Source organism: Labrus mixtus, chromosome 8, assembly GCF_963584025.1.
Source record: "Labrus mixtus chromosome 8, fLabMix1.1, whole genome shotgun sequence".
Lineage (NCBI taxonomy): Eukaryota > Metazoa > Chordata > Actinopteri > Labriformes > Labridae > Labrus > Labrus mixtus.
The window spans coordinates 29,478,949-29,496,449 of record NC_083619.1 but is presented as its reverse complement, the minus strand read 5'-3'; the positions used below and the strand labels follow the sequence as shown (position 1 = coordinate 29,496,449).

The window sequence follows — 17,501 nt, the reverse complement described above, 5'->3', positions numbered from 1 at the left end:
ACATTTAACACATCTGTTCAGTGAAAAAAAAAGAAAGATTCCTCTGCCCCCTAGTGGACATTAAGAAAAGCGCAGCTGGAGATGTTTCTGTTGTTGTTGTTGTTGTTTATTTTGTTTGCCTGCATTAACAAACATCCAGCAAGAGTCGCATACAGAAAAAACTGCACGGGTTGATTACTTCAGTAGCGCTCTAAACGCCCCCTAGAGGCGACAGTGTTCATTACACGAAAAACTCAGTGGACAGCCCAAATGCATTTGACAATAACAATCTGACCTCCAGCTCTCACTGAGGAACAGACAATCCACGATGTCGGCGTCTCCTCAGACATTTCTTCACCCAAACTCTTTTTTTTTAAACGTTTTCCCCCTCTCTGCATAAAGCATTAAAATCTCAAATTTACCCACCGGCTCCATTGATAACGTGAGGTCATGTGAGGGGGCGGCTTCCCCTCGGCACGATAATCTTAATGAAAGCCTTTGGTATATGATGTGTCATTATTTTCATATCAGGCAGTGTGATCATGCTTTGGGATTATAAAGAAGATCTGTTAAGATTCTCCTGATGTGCTCGACAGATTTTTAAACTCCTGTCGTCTGAGCGAGGCCGAACTTGAAAATGAAACATCTGGAGCAACTGCAGCTGGGTCTGCTTGAATCTAAAGGGCTGAGCACGACGACAAAGCTGGGGTCGATTTGTCGTCTTGAACGTTCTTCTGATCGTGACGTGAATGCAGTTTGAATGTTTTTAAGTAGCACTGATCTGTTTGCTGTCATTTGTTTAAGTGTTTTAAAGACTTTGGAGTCTGATTGAATCAAAACTTCAGACACTTTCACACCAAAAGAACAGTTTCCAAGAACCCGGGGACTTCCCCACTGGAGGAACCGTGTTCTGGTTTGATTCCTCGGCTGCAGTTCCTACCTCAGAATAAAGACTGTGGCTGAGGTTGACTGAGGTTTACAGACCTGAACGTCACTGATTGGTAAAGGGGAAACGAAAAGGTGAAAGGTCATAATTATACATTTCACCTTCACGTAGAACTGTAGACAAATTCACAAACATTTCAGCTTCTTGTTAATATGTTTCAAGCCCAAAACATCATCAATTCTTAATTTTAGCTATGATACGGTTAACACTGTAAAAAAACAAAAAACTGGCTACCAAAGATTGGTTTGTGAAGAGGAGAACGACTGTGATGAAGAGAAGCGAGGAAACCCTCCGACTGATGTTTGAATCAGTGGGACAGCTGACTGGAATTAAAGCTCTTTGTATTGCCTTGTGTGTTAAAGCTGCAGCGTCAGCGGCATAGTTGTCATGATGCCGCGATATTAAACTTTGGTACGATTCTCGTAAATCTGACGATATTGATAACTGTTTGGTACCACGGCAACAAAAATAGAAATATTAGACACCCAGGGTTGGGTAATATCTTGTTTTTAACGACCAAAATTTGCAGAAAAACTTCTTCACACTGATTAAAGGAGCAGTATGTAACTCTGACCCCTAGTGTTTAAAATGGGTACTGCAGTCTAAATTCTAAACATTGTAGAGCTGTCTCCCCCCCCCCCCCTCCTCTCTAGAGTTGATGCCCACGCAGGTTGCCATGTGGTGGACACTGAAGCTTCAGTGTTTAGCCAGCTTTGCATGGGTCTGATCCCAGTCAGGTCCAAACAAATCCAGAGCATTCACGACCAGAATCTAAAGTTAGAAGGAGGACATACTGGACGTTTCAGTCACTACAGATCTTACTGATTGATCCTTCAAATTTCATAAAAACATTGTCATTTGTTTTCATACGGAAATGTTGCCAATGTTTTTGTGCAATTTCATCAGTGTGGAGGAGTTTGCGTGCAATTTTTGATCGACTTTTTCGTCTCCTAAACACCTGTCTGATGTAAGAGATGTAGTTTTCTAAAGAATTCGGTACTCATTAATACTATCAATCATAGAAATTGTATTGTTTTAGAACACGTGGTATCAAACAAGTATCAGAGAATCGTCATTTTTGACAACCCAAGTGTCAGGGATTGTATGGCATTAATGTTTCAAAATGATGAAATGTTGGCTGAATAAAGTTTTTACATTTTTAAGAAAAAGTTTCTTCTCCTGTTTTGTAACATGGATGAATGATTAGTCAGGGTCCTGTCAGGGGATTCAAACCAGGAACCTCCTTACTGTGAGGGGACAGAGCTAACCATTGCATCACCGTGCAGCCTTAACCCCAAGGTGACATCAAATTAAAACAAAAGAAAAAACTGAAAAGATTTGTTAGACTGGAGATGTTTTGGGAGATACAGCAGCGTGTCATCAGCGTATGACACCATTTTGACAAAGTGTCCTGGGGCTGATTGGGAGCAATTTGAGTAAAAAACAATCAACCCCATGAGATACTAGTTAGTCTAGTTAGTTTGTTTTGCCAGGAGGCCACATTATCAAGTAAACTGATCTTCAGATCTCCGGTCTTTTACCTTCCATAAATAATGTTGATTAGTTGTCTCTTTTGTTGTTTGTGGAACAGTTGATGTCATCGTCTTCTCCTGTCAGTATTTAAAAATCCCCCCCAACACTCATTGTTTCACTTCTGCTTTTCAGTCAACACAAACGTCCTCCGACTATGTGATTGTTGTTACTCTGTCTGGCTAATTTTTCTGCTGACTTTGTGTATTCACGTCTAAATTTATAATCTGCGTATGAATTTGTTTTTCCCCCTCTGGGTCTCAGAAGTGAAACCACGCTTCATCTTTAACTTCAACTTTATTGTCCCCAAGGGGAAATTCGTTTTTCAGCCAGGTGAAAACAAGAGACATCTAGAAACACAGACACAGACATCAGAAACAACATGAAAACATTAAATACATCAATACTAGAGTTCCTCAGGTAACAACAGGAAACTGAGAATGTCTAAAAACGGCCATAAAACCGTCATTTAAACCAAACTAAAACTCATCATCAGGGTCATCATTGGAGCTCAGTCGTTTGATGGCCTGAGTTATGATCTGTTTCTCCTGCCTGAGGACAGAAGCTCAAACTCACCAAACAGAGGGTGACAGAGATGTCTCGAGCGATGCATCTCTCTTTCTGAAGGTGAGACACAGATCAGGTAATTTGATCCCAATGATCTTACTATCAACTTTAATGATATGTTGCAGCCTATTTCCGTCTCCTAGCTAACGGAGAAAGTAAAGACGTTGCTGTGTGTAAAGAGTTCATGGTCTCAAGCTCTAGTTTCAAGTTTTCTTCAACACAGCATGATGTTCATTAATGGTCCCATTTAGAGTCAAAGAGACCAGAGAGAGTGGATGGTTGATTTTGACTAGCTAAATATACAAAAAAGAAGAAAAGAAGAAAATATTATCAAATTCTACTCTCAATAAAAAATAAATGTCTAGAATAAACAAATATTACATTTACACATCGGGCTCTGTTGAGGTTGACTCACCTTTGGAGCCTGCCTCAAGTGGTCACTCAAGGAAAGGCAGTTTTGGGCACTTAAAGGTGACATATCCTCCTCCTCCTCTTCAGTGTAAATAAGTCTCAGAGCTCCTCAAAACATGTGTGTGAAGTGTCTTGTTCTAAATCCACTCTGATCCTGTATTTGATCATGTCTATAAACCCCTCTATTTCAGCCCTGCTCAGAACAGGCTGTTTCTGTGTCTGTACCTTTAAATATGTAAATGAGATGTGTGACCACGCCCCCTCTCTGGAAGGGCTTTGGGTGTACTCTGTCTTTCTCGCTCCATGTCCTATTGTTTACGGTGAGAAGGCAGACTCAGAGGGCAGAACAAACACCTAGCTGTGGGAGTGTCACCCACCTGGGGGAGGGGCTACTGCCCTTTGTGATGTCATGAAGGGAAAATCTCCAAATGGCCTGTTTGAGCACACATTTTCTGAAAAGAGAATCATAAAATGCCATACAAGTGAATTACTAAAACCATAAATATGTAATAGTTATGAAAAGTGATAACAGTGCAGGTACATCTACACATATTCACACACACACTCACAGACGGAGAGGATAGACTTCTCTCATCATTGGGGGGTTTGTAGACAGACTAGAGACACATGTTAGAGTTAGAGGAACATGGAGAAGTGGATTTTACAGAATATGTGACCTTTAAATTACCTTTAAAAGTCCAAAATGAATCTCGGCTGTTGATTCACAGATTAAAAAGCAATCAGGGCCTGTAATGCACAATGCAGCCTGATGAGGGCGACAGAAGAGACGTCAGACATATCAACATGTCTTATGAAGTTTGATTCTCACATTCTTATCTTTATTGTAAGCGTTTGAAGATTACAAGCTGTAAACTGGGTGGAGAGTGTGTGTGTAGGTGTGTGCGTCTGTGTTTGTGTCTGTTGGATTTCAGGAATGAGGCTCCTGTGTTTAAGGTGTGTCTAACCTGAGATCAAAGAGAGAGGAAGCTGGCAGCGGGACCTTGGTCTTTTTTATTTTTATCACACCGACTGTAATGGCAGCTCACCCTCGTCCTGCTGAAGACGATATCTGAGACTCGGAGCGCGGGGAATCTTCAAGGTTACTCTGACATATTTTGGTTAAACATTTTTCAGCTGTTATCATCGCCAGTCTGGAGCCAACAACTGAAATTCTGTTTCACTTTATTGGAGACCCTGCAGCCTTTTTTAGGCCTCCAGGTCCATAATTGTAGTCAGTTCATTTGTGTTTTCATTGTTGTTGAGTTTGTGCAGAATTTTCCCGCTATTTTTCTTAACTTAATCAAAAATGTTGGCCAAAGTTATGATGTCACTTCCTGTGTTTTCACACATGCTTACAACTTCTTTCAAATAAACAGCTCAAAAACAGAAGCTACTCTAGTTAGCACTCCTCACCAGCTCCAGACCGGTGTATCAGAACATCCCTTTGAGGCTCACACCAAACATCTCCATAATACTTGACTTTACCACCTTTACCGTCCATCACTCGTTGGGACCCCCCTACTATGGTCTAGCACCCGTTGCGAGAATGTGCAATTAAAGGGGCACAACGGCAGAAGTGCAGATATTGGGACAGGGCCTTTGTCTTGAAAAGTGCTGGAGCACACCATTTACCTAAGAATTAAAGGTCCAATCAGTAAGGTATACTGAATTTTAAGACACCCCCACACGGCCGTTTTGGACGCCCCTCGGTTTGTCAGATATGAGAGCAGTTATCAGGTCAACAGGTGTTGCAGTGATGGAAGCGGGCAAGAGAAGTGGTTCAGATAGAAGTGATTGTACCCGACCTAAAAAGCCTCTGCATGTTTCTAATAAGCTCCACGAGCAGAAACGTGCTCAAACTAGGATCAATATTGGAGATGCTTTTGAAAAATGGAGAGAGGTTAGAACACAGAAAGGTTTACAGACCCATGCAGAGCTGGATAAACACTGAAGCTTCAGAGTCCACCACATGGTGACCTGCCCTTATATATTTATAATATACAGTTTTGTTACTGCAGCAGTTTAACTCCACTACGTACAATAAAGAATGCGATGAGGAGAATAACAGATGAAGGGAACGAGGTCACGGTAAATGTAGAACATTCACAGGTGTGTTCTGGTTTAGAGAAAGAATCTGGAGCAGGTGACAGAAGCAACGAGTCGGTGGGAGCAGCTCCACCTGTGTGAGAGTTTTATTATCTGTGTCTGATAATAAACCCACACTAAGGTTTAAATTTAACTCCCACAGGAGGAGGAAATCCGGTTTGATATTTATACCTGACCTGTTTCTACAGAGAGTTACTGACTTTGTTTGTCCCTGCAGACCACCGTACACGGGTTACAAGTCTGGGGCATGCAGAAATGTTTAAATCTTTTTTTATTCATTTGAATCTACCGTCAACTTCAACACAGAACAAAGACACTATCAAACTAACTAATGAACAGAAGGACTGAGGGGCTGACTAAAGAGCCTTTCAGATTGGACGGGGTGTGGCGCTGCGCTCGCCGCGGAGTCGGGCAGAGATCAGAAGGGGCACGACAGGATTGGGCAGAGTTTCGGCTCGTCCAAGCTGCATGATACTCAATGTCTAACTATAAAAATTGACATTGGCTGTCCCCCAAACTTCAACATTTCGAAGCCCACTTCCAAATAAAAAGTGAATAACTTTGAATCGCACGTTTAGGTATAAATAAAGATTACGTGATTCTGTAAATGGATTGTGATGTTTCACAATGTCCCACCTGTTCCCAGTGTCCACCTATTGTTTTTTTCTGGCCAGAAAAGCGCTGGCTGTGCGTTTAGGGGCGCTTGCCAGAAGAAAAGCGCTGCACGTCCGTCCTGTCTCCATGACAACAGTCTGTTGACAACGGCCGCTGTTTGGTCGACTCTGCTCCGTTATATTTTATTGCATGTTTCATATTTGAGATGGTTTATTTTGGGGCGCTGGTGGCCCAGTGGTTAGTGCGCGCCTCATGTATGGAGACTGTAGACCTCCTAGCAGGCGGCCCCGGTTCAAATCCCACCTGTGGCTCCTTTCCTGCATGTCATTCCCTACTCTCTCTCTCAACCTGATTTCCGACTCTATCCACTGTCCTATCCTCCATTAAAGGTACAAAAAGCCCAAAAATAATTATTTAAAAAACAAACAAAAAAATTACGGGAAATTTCAAACATTTGAAAAAGAGAAAAGTTTCTGAAAAGTTGAAAGATTTTCAACTTGAGCGCTCAGAGCAGGAAAGAAGACACTGAGCGCTGCACCACCTGCTTCTGCAAACGCTCTCTCCTCATTGAAAACAATTTTAAAAGACGCTGGCACACAGGGCTTTTACGTTTGACCTGCAGTACCTTTATGGCCCAGGAGGGGGCACAGACCCCCCTTCAGGACCACTAACCTAAAAAGGTAAGGTATGCAGACCCCCCTAAATGGACCATGTTGATGCAGAAATAATTTATCATCAGTTAAATCAGAAACACATTTAGTGTGTCTGCATAATGAACACAAACACCTGCTGCCCATATAAGGCGTTTCCTTCCGACCTGATCAAAGGTCAGGAAGCAGGAAGCGGCTCCTCTGTTTGATTGATAACGCCGCTTGGCATCGTGGGTAAACAGGGCCCTCCTGTGAAGCCTTATCAGCGGACAGTTTGCAGCTTTATCAGCGCGGCAGTTTGAGGTGTCAGCTGGAGTTTTACTTTGAGCTCTGATGGTTAACCAGAGAGCATCTGTCTGATGAGATTACACAGAAACTGTTGTCTTCTCTTCTGCTGAGGTCATGCAGGTCGAGTTCAGTCAGACTCCTAACCCTGAATAATAAGTTTTAGTTTTGTCATTTAGAAAGAAAACCAAATCTTTGTGTGGAGAACGTTCACTTATTTCGAGGTTTGTTTACAAAGATATTCAGTAAAAAGTTCTTCTCGCTGTGATGGTAGCCTATTAGTAACTTTGCACGCCCCATGTACAGAGGCTGTAGTACGTACAGCGTGCAGCCTCGGGTTCAAATCCGACCTGCGGCTCCTTTCCTGCATGTCATTCCTCACTCTGGATTGTCCACTTTCCTGTCTCTAAATAGACTCAAAATAAACCTTTAAAAATTCATTATTGCATAAACTATATATTAATGTTTGAAGTCTGAGTGACATCACCCGTCTCTTCCTGCAGGGGGCGCTGGAGTCCCATCGATGGCGGTCTCCATGCTGGAAATGCTGTCTCAGTCTAACTTTCAGTCAACCTAACGACAGGCTGAGAGCTGGAGCTGAGGCGGGTTTTAAACCTCCTGACAAACCGTTACACAGCGCCCACCTGTCAATCAGGTCAGCTACACGCCTTATTGTGAATAACTCTTATCCTTCATCAAATCAAAACTGATGAGTCATCAAAACATTCACCCCCCGTACAGTGTGTGTCCATCGAGACATGAGCTAATCACACCTATTTGGTTTTTTGAACCAGGCTGTAAACATGTTAATCTCTGCTGTAAAAACAGGCTTTTTAAAATGGGTGTGTATGTGACTTCCTGTGCTTCTGCAGCATCAGGATTTTTACACTTCAGCATCGGCTTCATTTTTAAACACCGGAGGTTGCAGCTTGAATTGTCGCTGATGGGAGACGGGATGCGATCCCGGTGGATTGTGTTAGTGCTGTTTTTACTCTCCATGCAGAATGTTGTTCCAGAATCCACCAAACGTTTGGTCAGTACAGCTCGGACTACAAATGTACTACAATGGAAACCAGAAGACTTCACATGATGAAAACCCAGACCCCCCGAGTGCAGGTTGAATCTTTGTACGTAGAATCTATAACTACGTCTTTAATCCTGTGTTGTTTGCAGAATAAACAAAACACAGAGGCTGTTAAATCGAGGAGGCCAACCTCTGGTTAGACATCAGTTCACAATGAGCAACGTTTCTGTTGCTCTGTAGGTGTGACGGAGCGTGGAGAGCACGATGACTCACGGTTTATTCACACACGCTGATTTCTGCGTTCTTCTGACACATTTAAAGTTTCCATGTTTAGCAGCACGTTTTTGTTTTCTCCACTTTTGTCTCGGAGGGAAATTCCCCCTCAGTCGTCCTCCCACGACACAAACCCTTCATCTGTGACATTTTCTTTCACGCTGTGATGATCATTTGCATTCACACCCTTCACCCTCTTGATGTTGTATTTTCTCTCCTCTTGTTGTCTGAATGTTTTTTAACAAAGAGTTTTTGGAATTCCCAGATGTTTGAAGTGGCTTTCGTTTACCATGAAGTCTTTATTTAACACCTGCCTTCAGCTTTCTCATCCTCTTCCTGTTGCTGTTGTTACCTGCTCTGCCTCTTCACATTAAGTGTTTCTGGAGGTCTAAACCTCTTCAGGACTGGTTTTTTCTACAGGTGGTTCTTCAGTTCTTCAGTTTTTAAGAGTTTTTAGAGAAGAAGAGCCACATTAAAGAAGAATTAAAGGAGATTTCGAGAATAAAATTGTGATTTGACGTGAATAGGGCCGTAATCTTACAAGAATTGCTGTTCTTTGCTGTTCCTCTCCCTCCACTGGCTCCCAGTTACTGCTCGCATAAAATTTAAAACTCTGCTGCTCGCTTACAAAACAGCGACAAAAACGTCTCCTCCTTACTTTAACTCTCTGATCCAGGTCTACACTCCCCCCCCCACTACGTTCTACCAATGAAAGGCGTCTGATCCAACCTTCACAACAGGGTCCTAAATCTCTGACTAGACTCTTCTCCTCTGTCGCCCCCCGGTGGTGGAATGAACTTCCAAACTCCATGTGATCTGCAGAGTCCCTCTGCACCTTTAAGAAAAAGCTAAAGACCCAGCTCTTTCATGAATACCTACTAACTTAATGATGATGGTCTCCATATTATTGATGATGATGATGGTAATGACGATGGTTTTTGTTTGATAACGACGACTTATAAGATGGTTTCTATACTGATTAGAGCTCTCAAGAACTGCCCTCAATGTTGTGCTTTGCCTCTGGTCACTTCCTGTCAGCACCTGTGTGTCCAATCAGACTCAAAGCTGATCGTTTGCTCTTACTGACATTGTTCCCTTTTTTCTAGATCCTTGTTTGTGTTGTTCTTACTCTCTGATGTACGTCGCTTTGGATAAAAGAGTCTGATAAGTGAATTGTAGAATAATGAAGTTGGAATATTACTAAATTAAAGCCATGATATTAGAAGAATTAAGTCATGTGGGTGCTGTTAGCCTAGCGGTTACTGCGCTCGCCCCATGTACAGATGCTAAAGTCCTCGAGAGTGGGCCGCTCGGGTTCAAATCCAACCTGTGGCTCCATTCCTGCATCTCTCTCTCTCTCTCCACAGCTTCCCATCAATCAATCTTTATCTGTATAGCACCAATTCATAACGAGTGTTATCTGGAGACGCTTTACAAAAGATCATGTGGGAGAAGATGCAGGAAGGACTTTTACATCAGCTTCGTTCTTCAACACCACCTGTGACACCTCAGGTAGCCAAACAGATTTCAAAAGGGGGGGGGGGTTCTTTCTTGTAGAACAAACACCCTGTGGTTAGTTTTAGTACCACCGGGACCTTAAGGAGGTTTACATGTTGGATTTAGGAAGAAAGATAATGAATGCATAGTTCCTCTGCATGTAACTACGAATGGGGAAATGTAACATCTGTACAGTGTCCTCACACCGCCCTCTGTCCCACTCTTAACCACACCAGCAGAAAGTCCATGTGTTGAATAAAGTGTTGAAAGTGAGCGCTCGGCTGCTCCGTGGTCTGCAGCTGTTTGTGATGGTGGTCTGCAGACAGAACAGTTTCTCTTTCCGCTCAGCGTGGGAGGAAGTCGACGCTAGGGAAACCCTGCAGCAGACGCGTGAGGGGGGGGGGTGTAAAAGGGGGAGACCGTCATGGTGTCCCATGGGGGCTCAGCAGGTTGGGTAGGGGGAGTACAGTTCTGAATCTCACTGAGGAAAGTTTGAATTACGATAATAGATGTTTGGACAGTTTGTTTCCTGCACAGTGAGATTCTCCTTTTGATTTTTTAGACTTAAGAAGCAAAGAGAGCTCGTGGAATGTAGCATATTCAACTCAACACATGCCTGACTCACCGAGAGAGCAACAAGTGACCGACACATATCACACAACTTAAAGGAGACATATTATGAAGTATACACTTCTACAGTGTTGTTGAACATATATTTGGGTAACCTGAGAGTCTACTGACCCACAACATGTGAAATAAACCATCCAGTCCTTTGTTTGTGGTCTGCATAAGTCTTACAACACAGAGAAACATGCTCTGTTTCAAATGTGCTCTCCTTGTGATGTCACAGTGGGATTCTGGTAAAAAAATAAATCCCCTCCCCTCCCCTGATATCTCCACCCATGGACTCCACCCCCAGCCTAGAACAAAACTTTTGCGCAGGTCCGCCATTTTTATTCTCTCTACAGAGGAGTGATGTGTATGGGGAAAACTCAGGGGGGGGTCATTACATTTAAAGAGACACACACATCAAAACGGAGCGTTCTGAGAGAGCTGGTTTATACAGGGTCACAAACCTCCTCTGGTGCTTGATTCATGTTAAACATTCAGCCCGTACAGTTGAAGAGAGAAATTAGCTCTAGAGACCCAAACTGTTTTTGTAGCAGGCTGTAAACATGTTTATTTTAACATGGAGCTCTATGGGGACTGACTCACTGCAGGAGACAGACTCTAGTGGACACAACAGGAACTGCAGTTTTTGGCTTCATTCATCACATTTTGCAACTGTATTTTTATTGGCTGAGAAATTTGTTATTAGATTGTTGTCATCTAACTTTATTGATAAGAATAATTAAGTATCATCTGCATAACGGTGAATATCTTGTTAGTGTTTATGTTACCTTTAAGAAGCATTTATAATATATATTAATAAGCACTCAAAACTAAATTGTCTCGGAGACACAGAAAACATGTAACAAAAATCAAAGGCTGCCAGGGAGGCCTTAACAGGTAACGCTAAAGCCGGAGGTATAGCAACGAAAATTATACAGAGCAAATTACACAGAAAGTTCTCTGAGTTCATGCACCCAAAGACAGCGATGGAAGCCACAGGGAGAACCTCTCACTACCTCTGAAAGTGAGATCATGAGTCAGCACAGAGCTCTAGAGACCCAGAGTTTATATGAGCTCCCCACACCTGGTCTTAATCAAAGCCAATCAGCCAACCTCAGTGAGAAGCAAGAGAGAGAGAGAGAGAGAGAGAGAGAGAGAGAGAGAGAGAGAGAGAGAGAGAGAGACAGAGAGAGGTCCTGGCATGCGGAAGTAAACAACTGCCCATCTGGAGGTAATTAACATAATTAAAATAAAACAAGTCTACAATCTCTCATATATTCATTTATACACAATGCCCTGGGTTGAAATATGATTGGCATGCTATTAAAGTTGTCGTATACTTTTCAGACATTCAGGTTGAACTTTTACTGAGCTGTGAATAATGTTACAATTCACTCTGTACATCAGAGAGTAAGTACAACACTAATCCATTTATGCACTGCCACTGAAGCAACATGGGGTTAAGTGTCTTGCACAAGGACACATTGGACATGTTGCTCAGCTGAGGATTGAACCCTTGACTTTTTGGTTGAAAGGAGATGACTCTACCAACTGAGCCACAGCCACACCCACACAGCTGAATAATATGAAGAGCAGGCCAAGGACCCTGAAACTGCAGCTGCTGGTCCAGCTGTGGCACTGTACAGTCTACAAAGCAGGAAAATCAGAGGGGGTAAGACTTATAAATCTATGAACATGTCATATTTGTTATTGGTTCATAATGTGGCAAGATATTCAGTCAACCCCACCGACGAGTTCAAACAGCTGCGCTCTGGTATTTTGACCTCTGACCTGGCACTTTGCATTGTGGGAAACAGTACGCGAGGTAGACTGGTCCGATGCATACTGTACATGTTTCCTGAATCAGTATGACATCCGGGTATTTTTGGCATACTGCGGATCTCGCAGTTGTTCACATAGTACATACTGCATTTTGGTCAAATCAGTATGTACTAGTAGTGTAGTATGTGGTTTCAAAAACAGACTCTGTCTTGGTCTGTCCATGGACACCAGACGCTCCCCCAAATCCTGAAGTTCCCTTTTTTAAAACAGTTTTTCTGATTTTGGACCAAAACTTGGTGACGGCAGAAACAGGAAATCCTTCAGTCCTCACTCATAGCTGACCGACCGTCCTGGATAATCTGAATAGTCTGTGCATGACTCAGCAGAGAGTCACAGCGACTCATCAGGATTTTTCTCTTTTCTTTTGGTTTGTGGTCGAGAGTAATGTGTTAAATATTAGAGGTGTGTAATCCTTGGGAGGAAAATGCTCCTTAACAAAGTCTTTTGTCCCTGACAGGCTCTAGTTTTAGTCTAAGTTTCTGACAACATGAGATCCTCACAGAGAGAATCCTTTTTGTTACAGAGGAAGGTGATTTTTTTAGTCTCACAATAACAGACAGTAGCGATGGTTAAATCCCTGTTTTTAAGAATGTAGTGTGGTGTGTTCTCCAGTATGTTCTTCAAAACACTTTTGTCGAAATGGTGATTCTATTGAACTACACAGCGTTGATATAAAGACAAATGTTCTCACTAGTGGGTTGGAATATTCAGAATTCTGGTAAAATCCCATCCGACACCTAGTGTTTAAAATGGGTACTGCAGTCTAAATTCTAAACATCATAGAGAGCTGTCTCCCCCCCCCTCCTCTCTAGAGTCCATGCTCACTCAGGTCACCATGTGGTGGACTCTGAAGCTTCAGTGTTTATCCAGCTCTGCATGGGTCTGTAAACCTTTCTGTGTTCTAACCTCTCTCCATTTTTCAAAAGCATCTCCAATATTGATCCTAGTTTGAGCACGTTTCTGCTCGTGGAGCTTATTAGAAACATGCAGAGGCTTTTTAGGTCGGGTACAATCACTTCTATCTGAACCACTTCTCTTGCCCGCTTCCATCGCTGCAACACCTGTTGACCTGATAACTGCTGTCATATCTGGCAAACTGAGGGGCGTCCAAAACGGACGTGTGGGGGGTCACCTTAAAACCGTCTACCTTCTCTGGTCCAAACAAATCCAGAGCATTCAGGAGCAGAATCTAAAGTTAGAAGGAGGACATACTGGCTGCTGCATTGTTGTCAGAGAAGCCAGCACTTCAACATGTTTCCTTAATGATCAGATAGTAAGATACCTTTATCATCTCACTCTCTACACATCTCACTGAGTGGACCTTTGAAAGAAACAAGTTTAACGCTACTCTGGTGTTGACCTCCGGTGCATGAAGGGATTTTATTGACGGAGTTTGAACACTCCTGGAGCCCCACAAAAAATACAAAAATAAAACAAATGTTTACAAAATAAAATTAAGAATTCATGCTTCGAGGAATCATTTTGATTAAATGATATTAAATTATTCTTCATCATGATTATTTCCAGCAGGCAGTTCATCATAATTCTGAAATCGTAAAGAAGAAAATTACAATTTAAATAAAAATAATTCACACGCAGACACAGCTCGACAGGTAACATAAAGGACAGTGCATTATGGTCCCTGTAGTTCTGACGTCATTATTTCCGATGTTTGATTCTTTCATATTTCATAATTGCTCAGATATTCAATCCAGTTCTTCGGACATTAAAAAGGTGACTTTAGTGGTTTATAAATAATCTGATGTTTTTTTCTTTTAAGTCCTCAGCTGCTTCAGTCTGTGTCTCAGCTCTCGGCTCCGCCTCCTCAGCTCCTCCTTCGTCGTCAGCAGCCTCCTCTCGTGCTCTTTGACCTCCTCGATGTACTCCGCCGCCTTTTTCAGGATCACCACCTTGGCCGCTCGGTCGTTCTTCTCCAGCGCCGGGATCTCGTCCCGCAGAGCCAGGAAGCTCATCTTCAGCTCGTTCCTGCGCTGCCTCTCCAGCACGTTGTGAGTCCTGCGTTTGTCCTCGTTGTCCTCGCCGTCCGAACGGGGACTCCAGCACCTGCGTCCGCCGTCGCTCTGCTTCAGTGTCTGGCAGACGCTCTGGGGCTTGAACCGTTTCCCCGCAGGCTGCTGGGCGGACGCAGACGGCTGCTGGGCGGCGTAGTTGTGCTGGTGGATGTTGATGTGAGAGCGTTTAAGAACCGCCGGGGAGCTGCTCGCCCTGCTGCTGTTATCTGACCGCTGAGACACGTTTCTCCTGTCCACCGTCACCACGTCGATCTCTACATCCTCCTCAGCTTCCTCCTCCTCCTCCTCCTCCTCCTCTTCTTCTGGGGAAAAATAAAAGATTATTTCAGTTATTGCAACACTTTCTCCAGGTTTAAGTATCTGGCTACAAGGAGGGCCAATTGAGTTAAGTTAACTTTGTCACAAGCATGCCTCTTACCTGATTCGCTGTCGCTGCTGCTGAGAGGCGGCGAGTCCAGACACAGTTCTGACACCACCTCCATCGCCCCTCCGTCCTCGCTCAGGCCACTCAGCGTGGTGCACGGAAACACCACAGAGGGGTCGATACAGTCTGTGGATGCAGCGTGGAGGTCCTTCAGGTACCCCGTGGTCACCCTGGAGCTGCACACCTGCTGATCAGCTGCAGCACTGTCTGTGCTGTTGGCCGCGGAGGAGTCCCGGCGGGCACGCAGCGAGGCTAGCCTTTCGGACACCACCCTCTCCAGCTTGGTGGCGGCGGCGAAGCTGCTGCTCCACATGCAGTCCTGGATGATGAAGGACTGGAGGAGCGCCGCAGAGGGGTTGCAGTCCTCATCCAGCAGGTCAGTCACCGCCTCCAGGTGCTCTGCGGCGGACAGCGGGACATCGGGCAGCGAGGGTCTCCGGCTGGGCGACAGAGGGGGCGTCGGCAGCAGCTCGAACTTCTTCCAGATGTCCTCGTCAGGGCCCGGGAGGAACTGTCTGCAAGGAGGCAGGTAGAAGTCCTCCTCCTCGCCATCCAACAGGAAGTAGGGCTGCACCGTGTCATAGTCATAATCATAGTTCGTGCTGTGCATGGTTAACACCGGCGGCATCAGGCTGCCTGAGAGGGGACAAAACATGAGATTAGGCTTTGCAGGTCTCCCCAAAAATCTCTGAAATGACTTTTTTTTTTAAGCCTCCTTTTAGATAAACACAGAACGATGTGGTTTTAATTATTTGGACGACAAAATGATACGTGCAAATTTAACAGATCTCTGTCACAATTACATTTTAAAGCATGTTAAAATCCATCAAACGCAGATTTTTAACTAGAAATTCTGATAACAAACAAACAAACACAAAGTGACTATTACCCAGGCGGAGCTGTTTAAATACTGAAGTATGGCTCGGTTATTGAGGTGTAATAAGGTATAACGTGTCCTGTGACGCACAAGAGGCGACGTAGAAATAAAAAAGTGCTGTAGTCATGCCAAAACTAATGCAAGAAACTGAATATTAAGGGTTATTCTGTTGATGGATCACGTCTAAAATAAAAGAATATGAATAAAATGCCACAATTAATTATCAGTAGAAGGCGCTTCTCAATTCGGCATAATAATAACCTACTTATCCTGCATTTACAACTCTAAAATTCGTGCAAAGCTCCCATCAGTGTCTTACTCAGTCACGAAGGACCGCACACTTCGCACAATTAAACTGTCAATGAAAGAAATAAAAGTTTACTTAAAAGCTTTAACTTAAAGCTAAGGACACAAAGGGTCACAAACAGTTAAAGGTGATCACAAAGGTACAATTCGGCATAGTTTCTGGAGTGATTAAGAGAGAAATGTCCCGAGGAGAAGCAAAAAATCGAGGCACCAGTCCCCACTTTGAAACTACGCAACTCTTTAAACCATGAAATTAAAGCTTTAAGTTAAAGCTAAAGAGACACAGGTTAACAGACAGTTAAACGTAATCACAGGGGTAAATTCGGCATAGGTTGTGGAGTGATTTGGAGTGAAATGTCCCGAGGAGAAGCAAAAAGAGAAGAAACAAATACTGACTGATTACGTGAAGATACGCAGCAGACGCACTGACAGCCACCAGTCCCTACTGTGGAACTAAGCAACTCGAACTTTAAACTGTGAATTTAAAGCTTTACGATAAAGGTAGAGTATGACAGTTTCACAGACAGTTTGAAATAATCACAGGGGAAAATTCGGCATAGTTTTTGGAGAGATTTAGAGAGAAATGTCCCGAGGAGAAGCAAAATAAAGTCGATGCACCGTTAGATGTCATCACAACTTACCGTTATGACTCCCGGAGAGGCGGTAAAGTTACGTACGGTTAATCCAACGGAACTTGTGCGTGAATAAAAGTTGTGTGGATAAATAATAACACCGACAAAGAAAGCTAAAGTGGTACTACACTGTGCCGTGTTGCCTCCTCGGAGTGAATCACCGACACCGGCTGCTCTCTGGACATTTAATACTCCTGCTCCAGCCTCTTTTTTTTTTTTGTCTTCATCCGCGCAAATGTCAATTTTGGCGCCAAATGTGCGCTACGTAGTAAACATAAACGACTCGCGATCGTGTCAAAAACAGTCTTATAAATTAGCAAAACACATTATTTGTAATAACGAGTCATTTCTATGAATTATTTGTGTTGAATATGAGGAATAAGATGAATTTAACGCGGGGACTGCTTTGTCTCGCGGATGTGGATGGAAAAAGGTGGTCCGCGCTAACAGTAAATGATGCAGGGCACTACTTTCCGGGAATACTGCTCTGATTCAGTGATGATATCCTGACGAAAAAAAACAAAAACAAAACAAAAACAGCAATTAAAATAAAAACAACAATAACAATTGTAAAAAACAACAACAACAGAGCGATTTGAAGTAATGAAACTAATACTTAAGGGAAAGATTAATCAAAATCAAAATAAAACTATTTCAAATTCAAAGATTTGGGAAAACATAAGAATTGATGAGGAAAACAAATAAAAACATTAAGAGAAAAGCTAAAATGATGACATCCATTAGTCTACAATTGTGTGTAATTTTGCTAAAACTCAAAGTTAATAATTATAAAGCACATCATCAAGTATTCATATTTTGCCTATTTAATTTCTATCAGGTGTTTATTGTTTGGTCACATGATATAAGGCTCCATTAATACCTTAATTGTTTC

At 43.0% G+C, this 17,501-nt stretch overlaps 2 protein-coding genes across 5 annotated transcripts in view; one reads left to right on the top strand and one right to left on the bottom strand.

Annotated features, from left to right (window-relative positions):
• The window catches only part of LOC132978421 (CYFIP-related Rac1 interactor B-like), an 18,690-nt gene extending 16,596 nt beyond the window's left edge, over positions 1 to 2,094 (top strand). For all 4 annotated transcript variants that reach the window (XM_061043639.1, XM_061043640.1, XM_061043641.1 and 1 more), the window contains one exon: positions 1 to 2,094. This exon is cut by the window's left edge and continues 355 nt beyond it. The gene's annotated coding sequence lies outside the window, so the exon portion shown is untranslated.
• Positions 2,095 to 13,687: 11,593 nt separating this feature from the next.
• Positions 13,688 to 16,824, bottom strand: LOC132979586 (transcriptional regulator Myc-B-like). Its single transcript, XM_061045494.1, has 3 exons — positions 16,619 to 16,824; positions 14,789 to 15,430; positions 13,688 to 14,672 (listed from the first exon to the last, which is right to left on the bottom strand). Exons 2-3 carry the CDS (start codon positions 15,420 to 15,422, stop codon positions 14,113 to 14,115), a joined length of 1,194 nt encoding a protein of 397 aa, XP_060901477.1. The 5' UTR covers positions 15,423 to 15,430; positions 16,619 to 16,824; the 3' UTR covers positions 13,688 to 14,112.
• Between the last annotated feature and the right edge of the window lie 677 nt (positions 16,825 to 17,501).

What these genes read in the sequence shown, in the direction of transcription:
- LOC132979586 (XM_061045494.1), bottom strand. Translation starts at nt 15,422, where the DNA reads ATGCCGCCGGTGTTAACCATGCACAGCACGAACTATGATTATGACTAT. An exon ending in CAGCAGCGACAGCGAATCAG is followed by an intron (nt 14,673 to 14,788) that starts GTAAGAGGCATG and finishes ATTTTTCCCCAG; the next exon opens with AAGAAGAGGAGGAGGAGGAG.